Consider the following 18,783-nt stretch of genomic DNA (forward strand, 5'->3'; position numbering starts at 1 on the left):
TATAAAGGTGAGGGGCAGCCGGACAGAAGGGCTTTTGCGCTTTGGCTCTTTCACTGCTTTTGCTCTTTTGCGCTTCTGCGCTCTTGCTCTGTTGCTTTTTCCCTCTCTCTCCCAGTACTCCCACTCTCAGAGTACTCTCTCTCTCTGCCCCCTCTATTTCGGGGCCTCACGTTCGGCCGGGATTGCAGCTTCGGGACGAGACGGGCTTCGCATATGAGGGGGTGGTGAGCATCTACCCTGTGTATTAAATCATCTGTATTAAATCATTCTTATCTCAACCCATGGGTCTCCTGTTTCTCCTTTAATTCTCTCCCTCATCCCTGGGGCTGGGGGAGGGTGAGTGAACAACTGTGGGGGGGTTTGGTTGCTGGAGTGGCCTAACCCACTACAGTTGCTCACATAGCTGCCCTTCTCATTCGGGCTGATTACAACAGCCTTTGAGGATTTTGAATGTCCTGGGAGTGTTCTAGTCAGCATGGTCTTATTGCACTGTCTCCTGAGGTGTTTCATATCTTGTTAGCGGTTAAACAACTATTCAGAAAAATCACACCGAGATCTTCCCAGAGGCTGGATAGTTATGAGTGGCAGGGTGTGTGGAAGAACATGGGAAAATTCCTAGGATGGTGGGCACCTCAAGTGTTTTGGGATTTCACCCCTGAACAAGTACAGAGTCCTAAAAAACTGGTAGAACAGTTGGGAAAAGTGTGCTGTCCCCCTGGCAATTCCAGGGAGACACACACAGCTCGCTGCAGTGTGCTGGGGCCCGGCCCACGCCTACCAAGTGGCCTTGTCTGACACTATTCAGCACCCTCAGAGGGGAGAGGAGGTCCCTGGGTCTGTTAACAGAACGACAGATGCTGCAGCTGAGCTGGAGAACCCACCTGTTCCCATATCAGTTGCCTCTGTACAGAAGAAGCACATAAAGAAATCAGTTTGCTTCATGAGGGATGACAATGAACCAGGGCCACCACGAGAACAGGAGGAGGAAGAGGCAGAACCCACACATGAGACAGTAACCATCTGAACTCTATCCCAGGGTGGGCTCTGAGATATGCAAAAGGATTTCAGCCGCCATCCAAACGAGAACGTTGTTATATGGCTGCTCTGATCCTGGGATAACAGGGGCAATGAGCTGGAACTAGAGGGTAGGGAAGCAAAGCAGCTGGCTTCCCTGTCTAGGGAAGGGGGCATTGACAAGGTGATTGGGAGAAAAACACAAACCTTCAGCTGATACCTGAAAAGGAAACTGAACTTTCCAGGACTTGTTTTAAAGTTTTAGAAAGCAGGTATTCTTTATCGCAGCGCTGGGTGCACGGGGGATTTCTCCTCCTAGCGTGCACACCGGCTTCTGGGCAGAAAATTAGTTACACACTACAATCATGCATAATTCATAACATATTTACATATTCTTAAACAATTGGTTAATTTTCTCTCGCTTTTCATGTAAATTACTTCGCATGCTCAGTTTTCCTCCTCCGCCCCTTTCTTTTGGGTCTGGGGTGTAATTAGAGTAGGTGGTCCGTGAGTCGGTGGTCGCGATCTCCCCCTGCCGGAATTACCTTTTCCCCCAGGTCACTGCATGTTCACAGTTTAGAAAAACATGAGAACAAAGTTTCTGCAGTTTCTGGGTTGTTCCCTCCAAGGGCAGACAGTTCTGGATAAAGAGTCTCTGTTTTAATCACTGCTGGCAGCTTCAAGGATGGCCGTCTGGTTAGTTTCTTTAGGTGTGTGTGCATCACCTACTGCCGACTGAACCCTTCATGAAACGGTTACGCAAAACTTTAACCCCTTTATTGTTGGGTAACACAGCCTCTAGAGGTGACTTCTGTCAAGTGTGAAGAACAGGTACCCCTTCTTCAAGGATGATATTTGGCTGGTGCGGTGCGGTGCCAGTGCCGGTGCTGGAGCGGAGCTGGTGTGGGTGCCAGAGCCGGTGCCGGTGCTGGTGCTGGTGCCGGTGTCGGAGCCGGTGCCGGAGCGGAGCTGGTGTGGGTGCCAGAGCCGGTGTCGGTGCCGGTGTCGGTGCCGGAGCGGAGCCGGTGCCGGTGCCGCCAGGGCGCGCGCGGCTCCGCCCCCTCACGCGGGAGCGCTGACGCGGGCGGCGCGCGGCGCACAGCGCCGCCCCTCGTCCCCGCAGGGGACCCGCGCGCGCGCACGCGCGCGTGCGTGGCGGCGTCGCGTCACGTGACGCCACTCGACAGGGGCACCCGCCCGCCGCCCCGGATGGCGGGTCGCGTGGACAGCGACACGCGCCCCGTGTCACGTGCGCGTCACGTGACGCCGTCCCGGGACGATGAGGTCAGTGCCGCGAGTCACGTGATCCGTGCCTACGCGCAGTGGGGCCGGGTGCAGATGGCGGACGCCGAGGCTGAGGAGGCTCTGCGGCCCGAGATGCAGCGGCTGGTGGCGGCGCTCCGGGCGCGCCTGTGGCAGCTGCAGACGGAGCTGCGCGAGCAGGAGGTGTCGGAGGCCTCGTCCCGGGCCTATTGCCGGGGCTTCTGCCAGGTAGGCGCTGGGGCTGGGGCCGGGGCCGGGGCGGGCCCAGCGGCCTTCTCGGCTCGGGGCGCGCCTGGCGCTGCCGGCGGCGCGGGGCGGTGCGGTCCTTGCGGGGGCTCCGCTTGCTGCGCTGGAGCCGCCGCCGAGTGCCGGCGGGCCCTGCCCGAGCGGGGCCCCCGCGGGCCGGGCCCGCGGCACCGCTTTGGGCCCCGGCAGCGCCTCGGGCCCGGGCAGCTGGCAGCCCTGCGGAGATTGTCTGGGGCACGGAGGCCAAACCGCGTTTGTTCCGTGTGGTCTCGGCCCGGTTCCCAGGTCTCTGCTGTTCTGTGCTTTACCTGCCTCGGGATCAGAACCGTGTTCTGCCTTGGCCGAGCTCTGCCATGGCGTGAGCAGTGCTTGCTGGTTCGTGAGGGCCCGCAGTTCACTTCGGTCACTGAAGGAGCTTCTGTGACCCCGTGGTCTGGTCTGAATACTCGCTTAATGCAACACAGGCTGAGGATCAGCAATTTCTGAATCGAGTCAGTAACTTCCAGAGGGAGAACTGAACTTGGTTAAAGCCACAGTGATGGAGATAACTTATTCTTAAATAACTTCTTTCAGGGTTAACTAGTTTTTGCTTCCCCTACAGCATCATTTACTGTCAGCTCTAAGGTTGAACAATTTTTTTTAGGTTTCTGAGTTGGAGAATTGTCCCTGTTGAATCTGACAAGATTGTGTTTTCTAAAATAAAAAAAAAAATTAAAAATCTGGTTTACAAAAGTGGTTTACATGCACCTCAGCTGATACAGCCACTGTATTTGAATGGTAAAATCAGATGCCAAATGAGACCAAAAAATCCTACTGGTGCCTTATAGATAAGTGATAATGGCCCTCACAGTCCTCCATTTTACATCCTCAGGTTGTGTACTTTGACATACTGTTCTGGGAGGATGTTTAGGTCCTCACTTACTGAAACAAGAGGAGAAGTTTATTTGTTAAGTTTCAAAACTCTGGCTTCTCAAACTGCAGGATGCTGTGGCATACTGCTGTGTATGTCCCAAGCTAAGCACACTGTTAGGATCTGTGACCTCACACTTGGATGGAGCCCAGCGTAACGCGGACGACTTTCTCCATGTTTCAGGTTTTTCTGGAATTGTCGCAGTGGTGTTCATTGCCTCGGAGCATCAAAACAAATATTCAGCTAACACGTAGTAGGGATTGTCAAGATGATCGATATACGTAGAGCAACTACTCGCAACCTGATCTAGTTGGACATATCCCTGTTCCTTGCAGGGGGCTTGGACTAGATGACCTTTGAAGGTCCCTTCCAGCCCTAACCATTCTATGATTGTCAAGATGATCGATATACGTAGAGGTCCAGTCGCCCAGATTACTTTGGTGCAGATAAAGCTTTAGAGGTGCTTGATCAATGGAGCTTAATGGAACACGGTTCTCTTTCCTAAAAAATGAATAAAAAAAATGGCAAACCCTGTCCCACAAGAAGCGCAGGCTTCTTTAGGTCTCAGTGCTGTTATTGAATGGTGGTCTCATTTTAGAACACTGTGATAGATAGTACAGATAAAAATGAAGAAGCTCTGTCTTGGCTTGCTGTTAGTTTGGGATATTTCTGATCGTCATGGCTGTACACAAGAGATGCAGTGAAAACGTGGAATTGCTAGTCTGTCATGCAGCAGTTTCAGTGGAGTACGAATCTGTGGTGTCGCTGTGCGGTCAAACCACTGTGGTTAGGATATAATTTTACATCTTGGTTTCTTCTTCTGACTGGGGATGTTTGTGAATGTTGCAGAGAGTCTGAGTGATAAAACTTAAAAATAACTTAAGGTCTGCCCCTTAGTGAAATTGAGGGCCTCAACTTAATTTTGTGTTAATGACTGGGAGGGTACCACTGGTGTCTTGTCGTAAGCTTATTAAGCTTCTGCAGAACGTGTCTAGAGAGAAGCTGAGTTCACGTGCCTGTGGGAAGTAGCTGCAGTGAGGGTAGCTGAAATGTTTTAGGGCAACGATGGGTTTGCCATCCTGCGTGTACATCTGTGGCACGATCCTGAACGATGCTCTGTTTTGCTGTGGAAGTTGCTGAGGCTGTTAGGACACAACACACCGCGAACCAGATCAGTAACTTTCCTGTGCTGTGAGCTTTCTGGATGCTATATTTTACTGCGTGTAAACTTGTGCTGCCATGTGCAGCTTTCCAGTAGCTCTCACTGGGATTGATGCTGAACAGCATAACTTCCTTGAAGATCCCTGTTTTTGAGCAGGTAGTAAAACTGGTGTCCAGGATAACACAACAAAGAAACTCATGAAGCCTGAACAGTGAGTTGCAGCTTTGTGAGTGCTTTCCATATTAACCTTAGGAAAAACCCGTCTGTTGAGGAGCTCAGTGTGTACCCAAACAGCCAACTGGAACGAACAGTGCGTTGTGCTGTCATAAATACGAAGCACAGTTATCAAGTTGTAGGACTTCAGAGCATCCCTTGTGCCAACACCCAGCACCTGTTGGCTTGCTGAAATCGCTCCAGGTGACGCAGTATAGGACTGTCAATTGCAGTCAGGTGTGTTTAAGGAGAGGTGGAATTTTTTTTTCTTAAACAGAGACTTAAAGCTCTACTAACAGGTCAGGCAACTTGGAGAAGTTTAAATTGGTTCTGAGAAGAAAATGATGCTTTGGAAGAAATGCAGCTAAGCAAGTATTGCAGCATTGCAGGACATGAGAATTTATGCAGGACCTGGGCTAGTCTGTAGGTCACGCAGTAGGTGGGTGTCTGGCCTCTGCTATTCTCACCTCGCTCACCAGTTAGATGTGTTATTGTAGTCAAAGGAAGAAGGATAGGATAAGATGGAAGTGGATGTCTGTTAACCAGGCTTAATATGTTTGAATATTCTCTTCCGGTGATTAGATACAAGGCAGTAAGTGCTTGTAAAAATGTTACATGACTTTTTTAGCATGTAGATTATATATTTCTGACAAGTTAAAAATCGTCTCATTTTATCTTTTGTATAGACTACGAGGAGAAGTCTGTAGTGGACTACTAAAACTTCTACTTACGATGCTTGTGAAATAGCAGAAGGGCTTTTAAGAGCCCTCGAAATGTGGTTATTGCACTGTGCTCACTTGGCAGTATGCCACTACTAACAGCATAACAGTGTCCAAAACTACGTATCTTTGAGGTTCAAGCTGTTAGTAAGTCTCTTGCCTTGAATCTGTCCTGTACACTGAAACCATCATTGCCCACGTGTTTGGAGAGAAGTTTCTGACCAATGGCTAATATGAGCTGTAAGACTTTGATCTCAGCTCTAGGAGGGCACTCGAGCAAGGACACAGTGATTTGTAGTAAGTTTATTTAATCTTAGAAGATATTCTGCCATGTTTTATGGCTTACACAGATCAGGTAGTTTATGATCAAAATGTATGACAAAATAATTAAGTACTAAGTTTAGCTTTTTTAGTGGATTGGGTGTAATGGATGTATTTTTAGAAAAACATTCTTGCTGGGTTTACTAAACAGATGACTTTATGATAGTCATCAGTTGAGTGTCTCTAGGGATTACAACTTGACAGCCTTTGAGTGTAATTCAATGCTTCTGATGCCGTACAGAATTTGAATTATGAACTCCTCCATCGATCTGTTGGAGAAGCATTTAGACTGGTGAGTTACCAGTCATGTATCACTCCTGCTGTCAATCTTTGTGCTGTGTTTAAGGATGATTTCTGTGAACTTCCAGTCTTTGCCTCCTTCACCCTCCTTACATTTTTATAACTATTAATTTTGTGAGGGTTTTTGGAGCGTTTGTAACTTTCATTCACCTGGGAGTTATATTACTGATACTGAGTTCTGGGAGAATGATCTACAAAACAGTCTTGATTTTTACTGATTCTTTGATGGTATTTTTTTATAGATTTTATTTTTTTTCTTAAATACCACACTTGCTTGTGCCAGTCTAGTGGATGTCTGTGTTTCTTTGTCTTTCTCCCTAGGACTAGTACTGTGTAGTTACATCACTGACATAGACACTGGGTAGTCCATAAATAGTATGTAGCTGGCTGCTTCTTTCTCCCTGCGCTCGGTTTTGGTCGGCTCATTGTTGGGTCTGTTCAGTAGTGTCCTCCTTCCAGTCATAATCTGATGTGATCATATCTTTGTTTAAGGTGTTAAAAAGAAATTGGTTGTGTCAGAGTCCCAGCTCGAAGTGATTTGAAGCTTGATATGACCTGATCATCCTCTTAGGACAGTTTGGCTGGTATTGACTTATAGGGTGGGCCACTCTGAACTTTTTTTCTGTACAGTCTTGGCCCTAAGAGTTCCACAAAGCACAGTATTTTTCCTTGTTTTTTGTTTTTTCTCTTAGCTGGCCTTGGTCAAGATTGGTACCTTGTTTGGTCTAGGGAGGGTGCAACATGAGAGAGGGATTGTAACTGGTAAAAACGTGAGCATAACTGGTCTGAGTTGTAGGAGGGTGTACGTATGGAGAAGGGATGTTACTTGTGAAGCAAACTGTCAATATTACTTTATAACCTGTAGGAAAACTAGCATGATAGTGTAGGGAAGTTTTAAAAAGGTTGGGAGACACTGCTGTTGTCCCTGTGCTGATTTTTGAAACTCGTTTTGATTTCTCTGAGAACTGGCTAGATTTTACATTGCTTCCTCAGTCCTGTGCCTGGATAACGGAGGATTGCTATGGTCAAGTGGTAAAACCGAGGGTAATTTTGCGTTTGAAAAATTACTACGTAACAGTCTGATCTGGGGCTTTTATCCCCTTCTAGTGGCGTCATGTTTGCCACACAGGTAGCGCATGTATCTTAGTCTTGGACTTCTTGCCTATTTTTCTGCATTCTAACTAGTAATAAAATTCTGGTGTTCCATATGTGGTTGTCTCCATGGCATTTGTACAAAAGAAGCTGAGTGTAGAACTTCTTGAATTTTTAACTTAACAGCTCACATTTCTGCCTATTTGATCTAGCCTGCTTCCCAGTAGAAAATCAGATAACTTTGCCAGAATAATAAAATCAATGAAATTATTTTTGAATAAAAGGGAGAACTTCTGTTGAGGAGAAAAGCTACCATTTTTAAATCTCCTTCAGAGTAGAAACTTCTCCCTACCAGAATCCTTCCAATGTGCATGCTCGATATTGCATATTGATACTTTGTTTTTTAGACAGAAGTGTGTTATGAAAACTTGTAACAATAACTCCTTTTCTTTCAGACTCTCCTTCAGTCTGCCGGCAGTCGGGGTGCATCGGAACATATTTTGCCTTTTTTGGAAGTGTATCGGATCTCCATCCAGAGCTTTGCTAACGCACGACCTTACTTGACTACAGAATGTGAAGATGTTCTTTTGGTACTTGGCAGGCTAGTGCTGTAAGTTTTAAGTTCATACATTAATATATATAAAAAAAATTACCTTGTGCTTTATAAATGAAAGGGCAAGTTGTTGGGATAGTGTAATACTTGGTTTGACAACTGTATTTACGATTTCTCTAGTAAACGTCTTTAGTGCTTTCTTTAATCATACAACAAAAATGTACTTGAACACCTTGTTGACTAATGTGAACAGTGGTAAGGCTTTGTTCTTCTGTATTTAGATAAACATGCAGGTATTAGGAAGGTTCTGTTCGTTCTTAACCTTCTGAAAATTATTTTCTGTAGAAAAAGCTTAGTGTGGGCCCCATTAAACAAGAGCTTTAATATTAGACCTTCGGGCATGGATTAATAAACCTGTATCGCTTGCTCTGCAGTTGCAGCTTTTGGTGTTCTCTCACCTTCAGTGCAAGGTAGTTCTGAACAAAAGGATAAGCTGTTGGGTGTTCGTGGCAAAGGACGTTGTACCTGTGGGCTCTTGCTATGGGATAGCGAAACTTAAAGTCAACTGAGCCCTTTAACAAGTGTCTGCAGACATGACTTGAAGCATGGCAATTCTTTGAACAAGAGAGAGGACTACAGTCCATTAGCTAAGCTGGAGTAATTCCTAGTTCCTCAAAGACTGCTTAAGTGCAAAGCATCTTTTTGTAACTGAGGAGCGCAGTCTGAGGGCTCTCCCCACATTGTAGCATCATCAGTTCCTACCCTCAGCCAAGGATAACGTGGGGCCTGGTCTGGGCCTTCCTTGCAGGTGAGGTGTCATTCCAGGGGGGAGGGTGAAGATCTAGAACCTCGAATGTAAAGATCATCCTAGAGTGAAGATAATTCTGTGACAGATTTTCAGTTTTTGTTCGTTATCAGTAGCTTACTTGCTTTTTAGTGGGAAGTAAAGTGTTCTTTTTGAGAAGGATTGTGCAATTAACTCCTTGGTCAAATATGGTGTGTGGTGTTGGTTTTTGGTTTTGTCATATACTAACTTGCAATATAAATCAGCACCTCGGAACCAAGTATCTCTATGATGTCTTGGATTTATTTTTTTTAGTTATGATAAATATGTGAACTAGGAGTAATTTTTTTTTTCTTAAACTTTCTGTCAAGAAGGGAAAACGTGAAATCAAGAAAAGTCTTTCTTAACTTCTTAATATGGAAACTGAAGACTTAAACTGCTAAATCATTTACCTGGTACATGATACGTTTTTGGCAAAATATCTTAATTGCTTTTGCAGAATGTCCCTTTATGGACAGAGTATTCTCATCTTCATCATATTATCATTGATTAGCTTGTGTATTCTGCTGTTTCCTACTCATGTCACTTCAAAAGTTTGTCTTTCACTGTCTTTGTAGAAAGGTCATCCGTTCCTGCAGTACTTTCTATATATTTTGCCACTGTTACATACTTCGAGGCAGGAATCCCAATTCTGTATCACAATTGCTTTTCTCTTTTTGAGAAAAGTAAGAATCTTCTGCTGATATGGTTGCTTTCATCTTTCACTGTGCGGACTTTCTTTGCTTGTCTGTTTATAAAACTTGGTGGGGAACAGTAGAGAGGCTGACCTGCTGGAATCTCCATTATTCTTGTTATGGTTACGTTTGATAGGAATCTAAAGAATGAGACGAGTGAGGTCACAGATAGGGTGAGGTAAATGCCAAACCTAACTTAACTTTCCCACATTTTTCTTTTACATAAGAGTTTCCAAGGGAGGAAGAGAGAAGTTAGAGCAGGGAATTAAAGATAAGTTTCTTGAGGAATGAAGGCTATTACCCGGTTAGGGACGTGAAAGCACACTGTTCCTTTGTAAGTGTGATTTTTGGGGTGATGATTTGGTTACAACTGTTGTACTTGCTATGTGTTTTCAGACTTTAACCCCATTGAGAAATGAAATGAGTAAACTTCCTGTTTTAAAGCAAAGGTGTTCTACTTACTATTGAAATCCTCCTTCCCTTCCAACATCCCTCCTGGAGAAGGGGGAAAGAACTTCCTCCCCCTGACATCCTTCTCAGCAGAGTGAGCTGCTTAACAGCAAAACTCAGTAAACTGTGGCCTTCCCTGCCACCTGACCAGGTCATTATGTGTTCACAGTAAATCTGACATGACGTGGAGGCTGTGCCCACCGTAAGAAACATGATGCTGATGCAGTGGGAGACCTTGTTGGTTCACTGTCTAACCTTGGGTAATAAAAGGAAAGCTTGGAGTGGTTCCTCTTGTAGTTTACAGATTTGGCAAATAATTGTGGAGGAACAAGAATGTTGTTCTTGGCCACGGCTGTGAAGGAACATACTTGCATTGGTCAAGTGGAACTCAGACTGCTTGTTTCCACAGCCACAAAGCACACCATGTGCCCCTCGCCCTCCAGTATTGCTGTACCAAAGGTGCTGCCTCTAGAGAAGAGTGAATAAAGAACTAGTCACATCAGAGCTGTGATTCCACTGAGATTCGGTTAGCTGGCTGTAGTGAAACTTAGGAAGCCCTTGAGCTGGTAGTTCACTCCAGCTTCTGAGAGTGCTTTTTTCAGAGGATACTGTGTGAGGGAGAAGGTGCCATTCATGTTACTATCAGTATGAAAATTTTACTTCCATCTGAAAATGGTTTGTATGGTCCTAAGGTTAATAGATTAACGAAGTAGAAAGAATTGTTCATAGTTCACGTTGCGATTGCCAGTAGCTAATGCATTACTGCTTTTGACTTTTTCCTGTTTGCTGCGATGGCACTAATCTGAAAGGGAGTCTGCCATTTCTACATCTTCAAGAAGGTGTTTATGTGCTTTTTCAACTGTAAAAAGAGAAAGGAGGTCTGAATGTCATCTGGTCCAAGTAGCAAAACTGGATTCAACTGATCAGGCCAGTCTGCTTCAAACTCCTTGAGCTGTGTCTCACCTGCTGGTTGTACCTACGGAGTCTAACGCACGTTGCTTCCAGGAATTGTGCTTGCTTTCTGTAACGCCTCTGTGAGGAGGCACATGTGATGGTTTGCTGCTTTGTTTATCTAACAAAGCAGTTCTCAACCTGATAAATGGTTGTAATTTGATTTGCTAACTTGCTTTTACAACTCTACTGTCTGTCATTAGGAGCTAACTCACTCTTGACAAATGAAGGATAATTCCTGGCAACAGGTGAACTATTCCTGCTGATCATCTGATGTATAATTAGCTACCTCCTGAAGAAGCTTAGGATAAGAAAAGTTTTCTAATACAATCTAAAGATGAACACAATTCTGAAAGCTTTTAAAATTAACTTTTTAAAATTTCTGTCTTAAAATAATAGTGAATGAGATATAAAGTGAATTCATAACAATAGTATGTTATTCCTTCCAAAATAAAGAAATTCAAACCTAAGAGACCTTCTCCTTTTAAAAGATACTGTTGTGGTTTAGCCCAGCCGGCAACTAAATGCCACTTAGCTGCTCGCTCAGCCTCCCCCACCCCCTGGGGATGGGGAAAAGCATTAAAGGGAAAAAGTGAAGGAAACTTGTGGGTTGAGATAAGTACAACTTATTAATAACAATAATATATGAATATATATGTATGTCCTGGTTTCAGCTGGGACAGTGTCAGCTCTTCTTTTTAGCAGCCAGAAGAGCTCCATGTTTTGGTTTTAGTCTGGGACTCGTTGTGAGAAGAACGCTGACAGCGCACTGATGTTTGCAGTTGGCACTGAGACCTCAAGGACTTTTCAGCTGCCGTGTTCTTGCCAGTGTGCAGGAGCACAGCAGGATAGGGGGGAGCATGGCCGGGACACGGGGTCCACAACTCTCCTTATGATTTGTACTTGGATTTAGGATTGAGGCCAAACTGCCCAATTAGTATTCCATATTATGCAGCGTCATGCCCAGTATAAAAGTGAGGGACAGCCATAAAGAAGGGCTTTTGCCCTTCCGGGACTCTCACTTTTGGACTCTCACGGTGTTTTCTCTCTCTCTCTCGGGGCCTCCTGTTCATCCGGGATTGCGATATTGGGATTTATCTGTTTCGGGATTGCAACTTTGGGAAGAGACGGGCCTCGGTCAAGGGGTGGTGAGCAATTACACCGTACATCACTCGTTTGTATATATTTATCCTTGTACATATATATATTGGTAGTGGTAGTAGTAAATTGATCTTATCTCAACCCACAGGTCTCTTTTCTTTTTCTTCTTTGGTTCTCTCCGTCATCTCTGGGGGTGGGGGAGGGTGAGTGAGCGACTGTGTGGGGTTTGGTTGCCGGAGTGGCCTAAACCACGACAATGTATAATGATAATAATATTTACAAGCAAGTGATGCACACTGTAGTTGCTCACCACCCGGTGACCAAGGCCTGTCCCATCCCGGTAAACAATCCTGAAACAAGTAAGTCCTGACCCCACAATCCTGGATGAGTGACCGTGAGAGCCCCTGGAAGAGCAAGAGCCCTTCTTTCCGGTCAGCCCTCATCTACGTACTGACGTGACGCTGCATGACATGGAATACTTCGTTGGCCAGCTTAGCCCTCAGTCCTAAGTCTAAATCCAAATCCTAAGGGGAGTTGTCGACCCTGTGTCCTGGCTGTGCTCCCCCCAGCCTGTTGTGCTCCTGCACACTGGCAAAAACACGGGAAGCTGAAAAGTCCTTGAGGCCTCAGTGCCAACTATAAACATCAGTGCGCTGTCAGCGTTCTTCTCATAGCGAATCCCAGACTAAACCCAAAACACAGAGCTCTTCTGGCTGCTAAAAAGGTGAACTAATTCTGGCCCAGCTGAAACTTGGTGGTTTGAAGTTGTGTTTGAGGTGAATGATTTTTTTGATAGTGGAAAGCATTCAAGCACCTCTTGGAGTTCTTTGGCAAAAATTGTGATTAAGTTTGGAATTGAGTTTTGTTTAGGTAGGTGTTATGATGGTACTGGTAGAGTGGGGTAGAAAGGCTTGACATCATGAAGCGATCCTAGTGTTGTGTTTTGTGATCCTAGCCATGATACCTAAATTCCATTTAGTTGCATTACCATAAAGAAGGAAATGGGCTTTCAGGGATAGAGGTGCATTTTGAAGTGTTGTATAATAAGGACCAAAAAGAAGAATTTTGCCAAAGGGTCATTCCTCCCCCTTTCCAGTAGGGAAGGCTGGATAGTCTTTATGCAGCTATGTGTTTGAGTCAATTCTTATAACAAAAGCTGAAGTATTTGTCTTAGATTTCGCATTATTTTTCTGCCAAGGAAATTGTGATTGGAATATCCTGCATATTACGTTTGCAGTTGTGCTGTAAGTTGTTCTACTTGGTGGCTGTACACCTGGAGCTCCAGGTTTCTCATGGAGTGGTTTCCAAACTAGAGTGCTTGATGTTGGGATCCCAAGGAAGACTTAAGGACTTACAGCAAAAGAACTTTCAGTTCTTGTTTCAGCTCAGGCCTGTGTTACTACAACAGACTGTAACTCTTGAGGCATAAATTCAGCCCTCTTGTCTTCATGGACTGTCATCTCACTTTGGATACACAGTGCTTTGAAAATCTAATTTCGGATTTTTTTCGCTGTCCAAGTACCACCTTAAGGATTAAGTACAGAAAAATGGTTTGTAAAACCTTGCTTTACCTTTTTTTTTAAATCTGATATTTTATACAACCAATATAATATAGATGAAAAAGTAGTAATCTAGAAAAACTATTGCCAGGAATTAAAAGAGCGGAAGTAGGTAGGACAGGTTGACTTTAAGTCTGAAAATGAGGTGCCTATCAAAAGACTTTTCAAGAGCACATTGACGATGAAGTTTGTAAATGTTTTATTTGAAGAAAGGAGCCTCTGTATGATGTGCATGCAAATTGGACACATCTAGTGGTTTGTTGTTTTTGTTGTTTTTTTGTCCTTATGTTAAAGTAGAGTTCTGCTGCTGTGAGACTTTGTACAGGTGGTTTTGGTAGTCTCGTAGCAGCAGGGTCTAGACATCTGGACTGGTCAGTTAACTTGTATTGCCAGACTTGAGTACAAGGGAAAAGTAGGTCCTGATTATTTTGTAATATTGAGATGTGTGACAGTTGGAACATCTGGTGATCCTGTTGCCCACTTTTTTAATGGGCATAAGTAATGATTGAGATGGTAGTACATGGTGAAGTGAGTAATTAGTGAATGACAGTGATGCAGGCTATCGCGTTTTCTGCCTAATAGAAGTGTTCAGAGCTTTTGCAGGTCTAAACCTCTGTTTAAAGGACCAGGATTGGGCAGTGAAGGCAAACTTCTGAAATGTGAAGAGGATGGCAGGTGTTAATTCAGTATTTGTCCATTTGATCTTGTTTAAGTGTGACTGCTGAATCTGGCTAGGAACTGCTTAGGCATAGTATAACTCGTATAACTGGAGCGCTACCATGGATGGCTACAAGCTCTTCAGGAGGGATAGGAGAGGTAGAAGGGGTGGTGGGGTTGCCCTGTATGTAAGGGAAGATCTAAACTGTTTAGAGTTAAATGTTGGGGATGACCTAGTAGAATGTCTGTGGGTGAAAATCAGAGGGGCCTATGAAGGCGGATATTGTAGTGGGTATCTGCTATAGGCCACCCAATCAGGACAGTGAGACTGATGAGCTATTCTTTAAACAACTGGGGGAAGTCTCGCGCTCACTAGCCCTTGTCCTTGTGGGTGACTTTAACCTACCTGATGTCTGTTGGAAGTATAACATGGCAGTCAGGAAACAGTCTAGGCGGTTCCTGCAGAGTGTGGAGGACAACTTCCTATCACAACTGGTTAGTGAACCGACTAGAGAAGGAGCTCCCCTAGACCTGCTGTTTGTGAACAGAGAAGGTCTTGTGGGAGATGTGAAGGTTGGAGAACGCCTGGGGCATAGTGACCACGAGATAATAGAATTCTCAATTCTAGGGGAAGTTAGAAGGGGGAACACTAAAACGGCCAAGCTGGACTTTGGGAGAGCTGACTTTGGGCTGTTTAGAAGTCTGATTAACAAAGTCCAATGGGAGACAGCTCTCAAGGGTAAGGGGGCGCAGGAGGGATGGTTACTATTCAAAAAGGAAATTCTGGAGGCACAGGAGCGAGCTGTCCCTGGGTGCCGGAAGTCGAGCCGCCGGGGTAGAAAACCAGCTTGGATGACCAAGGAGATTTGGGAACATCTCAAAAGAAAAAGGGATGTCTACAAGTCTTGGAAGAATGGGCAGGCATCCAGGAATCAATACAGGGAGGAAGTCAGGGCATGTAGGGAGATAATCAGGGAGGCAAAAGCCCAATTGGAACTTAGACTAGCCTGCTCCGTAAGGGACAACAAAAAGTCTTTCTATAAATATATTAATAACAAAAGGAGGGCTAAAGATCACCTCCAGCCCCTACTGGACTCAGGGGGTACGTTAGTCACTAGGGATGAGGACAAGGCTGAGGTCCTTAATGCCTTCTTTGCCTCAGTCTTTAATAATAAGGTCAGCAGTTCCCAGGTGAGCTGGCCTTCGGTGTCTGAGTGCAGGGAGGGAGAGCAAATCGAAGCTCCTGTGATCCAAGAGGAACGGGTCAAGGATCTGCTCCTTCGGCTGGATGCCCACAAGTCGATGGGGCCTGATGGTATCCACCCGAGAGTCCTGAGAGAGCTGGCGGATGTCATTGCCAAACCCCTGTCCATTATCTTTGGGCAGTCTTGGCTCACTGGGGAAGTTCCGCTGGACTGGAGGCTGGCGGATGTTACCCCCATTTATAAAAAAGGGCAGAAGGAGAATCCGGGGAACTACAGGCCTGTCAGTCTGACCTCGGTGACGGGCAAAGTCATGGAACAGGTTATCTTGAGTGCTATTAATGAGCACATACAGGTTAACCAGGTGATCAGGCCCAGTCAACATGGGTTTATGAAAGGCAGGTCTTGCCAATCAAACCTGATCACCTTCTATGATGGGGAGACCCGCCTGGTTGACGAGGGAAGGGCTGTGGATGTAGTTTTCCTGGACCTCAGTAAAGCCTTTGATACAGTCTCTCATAGTGTTCTGGTTGCGAAACTGGTAACTGCTGGCCTGGATAGGCACACCCTCCTTTGGGTTAAAAACTGGCTGGATGGCCGGGCCCAAAGCGTGGTGGGAAATGGGGCTAAATCCGGCTGGAGGCCGGTCACCAGTGGGGTTCCCCAGGGCTCAGTGCTGGGTCCAGTTCTGTTTAACATCTTTATCAATGACCTGGATGAGGGGATTGAATGTACCCTCAGTAAATTTGCGGACGACACCAAGCTGGGAGGCTGTGTCGATCTGCTCGAGGGTAGGGAGGCCCTTCAGAGGGATTGGAACAGACTGGATCGTTGGGCTGAGGCCAATGGCATGAGCTTTAATAAGGCCAAGTGCAGAGTCCTTCACTTGGGGTGTAAAAACCCCAAGCATCGCTATAGGCTCGGGGAGGAGTGGCTGGAGAGCTGCCTGGCGGAGAAGGACCTGGGGGTGTTGGTTGACTACCGGCTTGATATGAGCCAGCAGTGTGCCCAGGTGGCCAAAAAGGCCAATGGGATACTGGCATGTATCAAGAATAGTGTGACCAGCAGGAGCAGGGAAGTGATCCTGCCCCTGTACTCGGCACTGGTGAGGCCGCACCTGGAACATTGTGCCCAGTTTTGGGCCCCTCGCTTTAAGAGAGATATTGAGCTCTTGGAGCGAGTCCAGAGAAGGGCGACTAAACTGGTCAAGGGGCTGGAAAATAAAACTTATGAGGAGCGGCTGAGGGAGTTGGGGCTGTTTAGCCTGGAGAAGAGGAGGCTGAGGGGAGACCTGATTACGGCCTATAAATACTTGAGAAAAGATGGTGGGGAGTTGGGGGAAGGGCTCTTTACATTAGTGTTGGATGATAGAACAAGAGGAAATGGGCATAAGCTTAGTCAGGGCAGATTCAGGTTGGATGTTCGGAAGTATTTCTTCTCTGAAAGGGTTGTCAGCCACTGGAATAGGCTGCCCAGGGAGATGGTTGAGTCCCCATCCCTGGATGTATTTAAGAATAGGGTGGATGAGCTACTTGAGGATATGGTTTAATGGGGATTAGGGACGGTTGGACTCGATGATCTCTGAGGTCTTTTCCAACCTAGAAATCTATGAATCTATGAATAGCATTTTGCAGGTAACTGTTCCATATATTTATCAAAAGTCAGGAGGAAAGGCGAAAGGGAAGTCATTCTTTTTGGGTACTAAGTAGATTTGACATTCATGTTTACCTTATGGTCATCTCTTCCTTTTCCCCTTCCCCGAGCTCAGCCCTTCTATCTGTGGTAAGACCGAATGTGTTGTCCTGTCATTCTCCTGTTTAATATTTGAGAGTGGAGGTGTTGAAGAAAAAATAGCAAGAGCTGAAACTAGGTAACAATGTGGGTGTAGCTTACAGCAATTATTCAGTGCATTTATTATATTTGGAGTCTTAGACAGACCAGTTTTCTTTCCTTATGTTGTCATCATTTGAGAGAACGTTTTTGCTGTGTGTGAATCTTGTGAATCTCTAGACAGTGTGTCATAATTAAGACATTGAGTTTGATTAGGTTGGATTGTTCTGTGCAGCAGTTGGGATTTAGGTAATCCATATGTTCTTCACAAGGTTAGATAGCCCTTATTTGAGAAAAATATAGGCAATAGTCCTGCCATTGCTTTGTCTCCTAAAAACAGCGATTCTTGTTCTCCAGGACTTTTCCCTGAAATGAGATGGATGTGCTAAATACATGCAGTTGTTTCCTTTTAGTTTCTCAAAAGGGATAGCATTGACCTAATGGCCTAAATGAAGCAGTATCAAGTAGGTCTTGCTTTCTTCCCCCTTCTGTTTTTGGGATCTGAACTTATGTATGGAATATGTAGGTCTCAAATTTGCTGCTTGTTGCAGTTTGCACCATAGGTGTTTGAAGACTCCCCCTCACCCCATGCTATCAAAGAATAAGGTTTTTCTGGGAGTCTGTTCTGAGGATCCATCGCTGTGCTGAGGCACCTCTTGACAGAGCTTGTCAGTCTCTTGCTTTTGGGATACTGTTAGGGATCTCTTCTCTAAGGTCTGTTTCTGTGCTGATGCATGTGTTGTCTTCTGTTGAGCTGTTCTTCTTTAGTTTTATTTTATTATATGTGTCAGCACTGAAACTTTTGAGTTAGGTAGAGCTGGCCTTCATTCTCTCTCTAGGCAAAGGACTGTGCTGGGGTCAGACGAGTTTTATTCAGAATGGGTATTAGGATTGTGAGAGGAAAGAGCTGAAATTCTGTAATGCAATGTTCCTGAGCCGCGTTGAGCAGACTATCTTGGACTGTAGGAGTAGCAGCAATCCTATCGTTAACAAGATTGTGCATAGTAAAAAGGAGCACTCTTTCCATATGGTGACTCATGCCTGGTTCTGGGCTGTTTCTGGCCTTTAACTGGTTTGCACAAACGTATTTCCATGTCACTGTCATTTCTTATCTTATGCTATGTAATATATGCCACAAATGCTATTTAGCATAACAGAGCGTGTTCAGGTTGCTTGCTTACTTGCCTTTTACTTTTCCAGGAGCTGTTTTGAGCTACTGCTTTCAATTCCTGAAAGTGAATTGCCGCACGAGGTGTGGTTAGGATTCCATCAGTCCATACAGGTAAGTGTTCTGAATTTTTTTTGTGCAATTTATGTGTTACTTATGGAAACAAAAGGCTGCTGTTGTGCTCCTCTTCTGACCTTCCCCTGAATTCCACCTGTCCTGTGTTCCTGTTACCTAGGCAGCAAGAATTTCTGAGCAGCAGAAGAATAACTGCAGTAACAGAATTGGCCGACTTTGGCCCAACAGCAGCTTTATAACTAGACAATCAGTGGCAACTGTAGCAAGAGAACCTTAGCAAATCTCCATCTGTCTAATGGCTTGTGTGGGAGAAAGGCTGTTAGATGGAGTGAGGTAACAGCTCTGAAGTATTACTTTGAAGGCGACTAAAAAAACTTTTGTTGAGATCTGAGTGGCAAGTTAATGTCTATACTGATTTGAGAGAGATCAAAGTAGTGGGACAGGTCTTTAATCCAAGTGATTCCTAGAAGTGTTTCTGA

The 18,783-nt window shown here is 45.3% G+C and overlaps 1 protein-coding gene across 1 annotated transcript in view; it reads left to right on the forward strand.

The window, feature by feature from the left end:
- The first annotated feature begins 2,337 nt into the window (after positions 1-2,337).
- Positions 2,338-18,783, forward strand: part of RLF (RLF zinc finger) — a 64,778-nt gene continuing 48,332 nt past the window's right edge. Inside the window, exons 1-3 of the mRNA XM_086626056.1 lie at positions 2,338-2,505; positions 7,696-7,850; positions 18,262-18,343. Coding sequence (XP_086482182.1) covers positions 2,353-2,505; positions 7,696-7,850; positions 18,262-18,343 — 390 coding nt within the window. The 5' untranslated portion in view covers positions 2,338-2,352. The remainder of the gene's footprint in view (positions 2,506-7,695; positions 7,851-18,261; positions 18,344-18,783) is intronic.

Source organism: Tauraco erythrolophus, chromosome 24 (genome assembly GCF_009769465.1).
Source record: "Tauraco erythrolophus isolate bTauEry1 chromosome 24, bTauEry1.pri, whole genome shotgun sequence".
Classification (NCBI taxonomy): domain Eukaryota; kingdom Metazoa; phylum Chordata; class Aves; order Musophagiformes; family Musophagidae; genus Tauraco; species Tauraco erythrolophus.